General features: G+C 46.6%; 1 protein-coding gene across 1 annotated transcript in view; it reads left to right on the forward strand.

Annotated features, from left to right (window-relative positions):
• LOC104410255 (otoferlin-like) overlaps positions 1-4,613 on the forward strand; it is a gene marked incomplete at its 5' end in the record, with an annotated part of 85,496 nt that overhangs the window by 19,843 nt on the left and 61,040 nt on the right. Inside the window, 1 exon segment of the mRNA XM_010020367.1 lies at positions 2,850-3,061. Coding sequence (XP_010018669.1) covers positions 2,850-3,061 — 212 coding nt within the window.

Consider the following 4,613-nt stretch of genomic DNA (forward strand, 5'->3'; position numbering starts at 1 on the left):
CCAGCCTGCCCTGGACCCCTGCCAGGGAGGGGCCAGCCACAACTTCTCTGGGCAACCTGTGCCAGGGCCTCAACCACCCTCACAGGGAACAACTTCTTCCTAAGATCTCATCTAAATCCCCCTCTGTCAGTTTAAAGCCATTCCCCTTGTCCTGTGCCTACAGGCCCTTGTCAAAAGCCCCTCTCCAGCTTTCTTGTTGGCCCCCTTAGGTACTGGAAGGCTGAAAGTAAGTAATCTCAGTATGTCCCCTCTTGGCAGTCTCATCTTTCCTCTCTCAGCTCCTTAAAACCTGTGATGCTCTCTGGGTGAAGGTAGAGGCGCATCTTCACTGCCACCACTTCTTGGAAAGCAGTTTCCAGGCATAACTTCATCTTCCTGTAATCAAATACAAAGGATAGGAAGGTGTCCCTGCCCGTGGCAGGGTGACTGGAACCAAATGAAATTTAAGGGCCTTTTCAATACAAAACTTTCTGTGATTCGGTGATTCTATGGAAGGAAGGGTTGAAAACTGTTTTTTCCTTTTTCTGGGCTTACTGCAAAACCTCACTGGCAGCTCCCAGCTGGCTCTAATAACATTATTGACTTGTCTTAGTGAAGAGATTAAAGTGTCAGGAATTGTAAAGCCAGAAGGGATATTAAGATCATGGCCTCTGGGATGTCTCAGAATTCATTATTATTATCTCAAGAAGTGAACAAAAAAAAAACCCCAGACAAATAAAAATTATTTTTAAATGCCCAGTGGCAAAACAATCCACCAGCCTTTCATTAGATCATTCTGCTTGTTAATTTTCTTTACCATTAAATTTATATTTTTGTTTCCAGCATGAATTTCTCTAGGTTTCAGCTTACAACTACAAATCTCCCTTCAAACTACTTATGATTTTATTCAGCTCAAAACAGAATCTTTCAGTTTATTACACCTGTAATTTTTAATTTTTTTAAAAGTCTTTTGAACTTTTAAAGGTTGGACCAGATGACCTTTGAAGTTGCCTTTCGACCTGGTATTCTATAAAATACAGTTTAAAAATTAGATAAATGAGATAAATTGAAATAAACGAGATAAAAATATAGTTTAAAAATGAGATTTCAAGAGCATATGTTTTAGAATAGTATTGAGGTGGTTTGAAAATGTGAAAAATTAATATTTTGATGGATCTTTGTCTCTCCTTCGCATTTGCTTTTATAAACAACCTGAAACAGGTTGCTGATGTCAACGCAGTGTGGCAAATCACTTTGGTTGACTCAGAATCATATTTTCCTATACAAAGAATAAAATCGGTCAAAACCTTCCCCAAAGCTCTGTTTCCAGCTGGGTTGGAGTTACCCTTTAGCTGTCATTTGCTAAATGCACAGAAATTCCAGCCTTTCATCATCCCTTTGACCAGATGCAGTTGGAGCAAGTCAGGATGCTGAATCTCTTCTTAAGCATAAAGATGAAAAAAGGGAGATTTTGTAATAAATTTTCCTGTTCCTGGTTTGTTAGCCTTTTTGTTTTGTCTTCCAGTCTAAAATCAATTGCCTTTGCATCAAGTATAAATTATAATTTCTCCATAGAAGCTGGAAGTGGAGAATGGGTTTTGATTTTGCTTTGATCTTTTTAGCAGCTGTTTGCCTTTCAAAATAGATATGTTTTTAAGAGAGAGACTTTTTGGGCTCATTTGTCCAAAGCCATGGGTTTAGAATTACTTTGGACTTTTGGGCAAAGGTAGTGCCAGAGGCTCTTTGCATCAAGATGAGCTCTCACATATTCAATAGTATTTTAAATCCAGAGAAAGATTCTACATAAAAGCAGTTTCCAGGCATAACTTCATCTTTGTGCAATCATATGCAAAGGACAGGACAAAGGGGAATGGCCCTAAACTGACAGAGGGGAGATTTAGATGAGATCTTAGGAAGCAGTTCTTCCCTATGAGGGTGGTGAGGCCCTGGCACAGGTTGCCCAGAGAAGTTGTGGCTGCCCCATCACTGGCAGTGTTCAAGGCAGCACCCGTTTGTAGTGGAAGTTGTCCCTGCCAATGGCAGGGGTTAGGAACTGGATGAGCTTTAAGGCCCCTTCCAGCCCAAACCATTCTGTGATTCTACGATTCTGGGGGGAAAGATGTTCAAGAATTTCAGCCCTGAATTTGCTGCAGCAGCTTGATGCAATCTTCAGCATGTAAGTGGGGAATGACCATGTAGAAGAGGGAGAGGACCTTACTCTTATTTGGTTCACACAGAAGGGTCTTGAAATCAAGCTTGGACAGACCCAGTCCCAGCTCCCTTCCCATCTTCAAGCCCCACTGGTCTGGTCATGGCCAGGCTGGGAAACTACCTCCCCAAACCAGGACTGACATAAGCCTGCTCAAGGATGCCTGGGGATGAGGTCAGGCAGGAGCAAGGCATCATGCATCCGTGAGGTTTGGCAGCCCAGCACTTAACAGCAGAGTACAAATTTCTTAACAAGGTGATGCACCACAGGGAAAATACACAGGCACAAGGTGGCTTCATCTGCTCATGGTGCCTTCAGATGTCTGAGGGATTTATCTGCTCTTCAGGGCTTTTTATGTCTCTCACATCTGACGCGCCAGCACCCAGGTCTGAGATGCACCAGCAGCTCCAAATGAATCAGGTCTCTGAGCAGGATGCAGGATGCAGCAGCATGTCTGAGGTGGGTTGGACCACCTCCTGAAGCCAAAGACCTGCTTTCCAACTGTTTCATGCCCTAGGAAAGAAGACACTTTCGGGTCATTAAGGCTCAGATATGAAGCCAGCTGATGCAACAGCTCTTCCTGCCTTTCCAATTTTGCAGGACCTTCCATCCTCCCTGTGCTGTGAATGAAGGCTGATTTTGTCTTCTTTGTGTGTTGCAGACGACCATCTCCATCGAGATCAGGTACCAGGCTCTGGATGGGACAGTGGGCGCATGGAATGACAAGGAATTCCTAGAGACCCCAAGCGTCCACTCAGAGGGGGATGGAAGGTACCCCTTAGAGACAGACAGCCTCCTCTCCAGCCACCGGCAGGGCTTGGACATCTCTCCAGGAAAATCCAACCAGCAGTCAGCAGAAAGGAGCTTCAGGAGGTAATGTGATGCTCAGCACTTGGAGATGTGTGATGGCAGCAGGGCTGGGAAGATCTTGGCTTGTCATGAAAGGGCTGCGTTGCCCCGGTGCTCCTCTAAGATGCATCACATCTCCTGGCCATCAGAAGACCCATTATCAGCTCAAGGTGAGGATGGACTGTAAGTGTCCACCCTCCGGTGCCTGCAGTCCCTGGTGCTCTGCCACGCCTGCCCAGCACTGAGCTGAGTCTTCCAGCAACTCCTGAGGTTTGTAGCATGTGGCAGATGCTGGAGAGCAAATGTAACTAAGCATAGCTTCCAAGAGTATTAAGGGTATGGCTGTTGGTCACACCTCATATTGGGTGGGATTAGAGCCATGTGTGGGGTGTAGACTCATGTGTGCAGATGTGTGGGGTTTTGCATCTTGGTGGAGCTCACAGTGCCCCCAGGAAGAGCTGCCTTCAGGGCAGGAGGTGGAGGTGCAGCTGTAGCCAGAGGCAGGGGGAGCAATGCATGTTGGCCACAGAACAGCACCAGTGTGGGTGCTTCTGGGGTGGAAGGTGACAGTGACAATGCCTGCATATACCCCGTGACAAGGCAGGTGACACAGCAGAGGCTGGAGGAGGAAGCAGGGATGCTGTGGCATGGGGAGAGCCACCCTTGCAGCGTCAACCCTTCAACAGGCAAGCCCTTAGCTTCTCAAAGACATTGTCAAAGCTCTCTCCATGGTAGTCCATCTCAGTACCTCACCAGGCTCAAATGAATAATTTAAAAAAGGCAGTGCCTGGGCAGGTGAGCCCTGTTTGGATTATGTGAGGGACCCTTCATCCTGCAGTGGCAGGTGGGGACACCTCTAGTTCTTCTAAGGGATGCTGTTACCAGCTTTCTATTTGTTTAAGGGTCCTTAACATCACCCTTGTGTCTTTCTAAGCTCATTGGACCACTCACTCACTAGATAAAAAAAAAGCCCAGGGGCTGTATCCTTCCATTTATTGACACAAAGCTGCTGTAACCAGTTGCAAACCCAGCCTGGTGACTGGGATGGGTGGAGAGAGCTCAGGGCTGGGGATGCTGCAGCTGGCTGTCTTTTCAGATGAAGTAAAAGCCAGGCCCTGTTCTGCCATGAGCTGTGGCTTACAGATGGTCAGGGCTCTACTTGCTGGGAGAAACAGCCCATTTACAACCTCACATGCAGCCGTGAGGCCAAAGCATGGATAGGCACTAAGGCCTCAGTGATGCTGGGCCAGATTCAACCCACACCATGATGTGCACTTTGAACCCTGTGCTGAAATCCTCGCCTAGCTCGTCAAGTAAACAGCAGAGGTTTGCATTTGTGTCTAAATATATGGGGTTCATGGTCTGCTAAGGCAGATTTTTAATCACCTGTACACAGTTTATGTAGTTGCATTGTCTGTGGTAGTGACTTTGTCAGTCTCAGCTCCAGGATCTCTTGAACCCATTGGCCTCTTTCGACTGGTAGAGTGGAGACATCGAAGTTCTGAACTTGCTGAAGTCCTGTGGAAAGAGAGAAACTGGTAGAGGTAGTGGGACAGGCAGGGAGTAAAGGCAGGGC

The sequence above is a fragment of the Nestor notabilis genome, unplaced genomic scaffold (assembly GCF_000696875.1).
Source record: "Nestor notabilis isolate BGI_N333 unplaced genomic scaffold, ASM69687v1 scaffold2408, whole genome shotgun sequence".
Taxonomy (NCBI): domain Eukaryota; kingdom Metazoa; phylum Chordata; class Aves; order Psittaciformes; family Psittacidae; genus Nestor; species Nestor notabilis.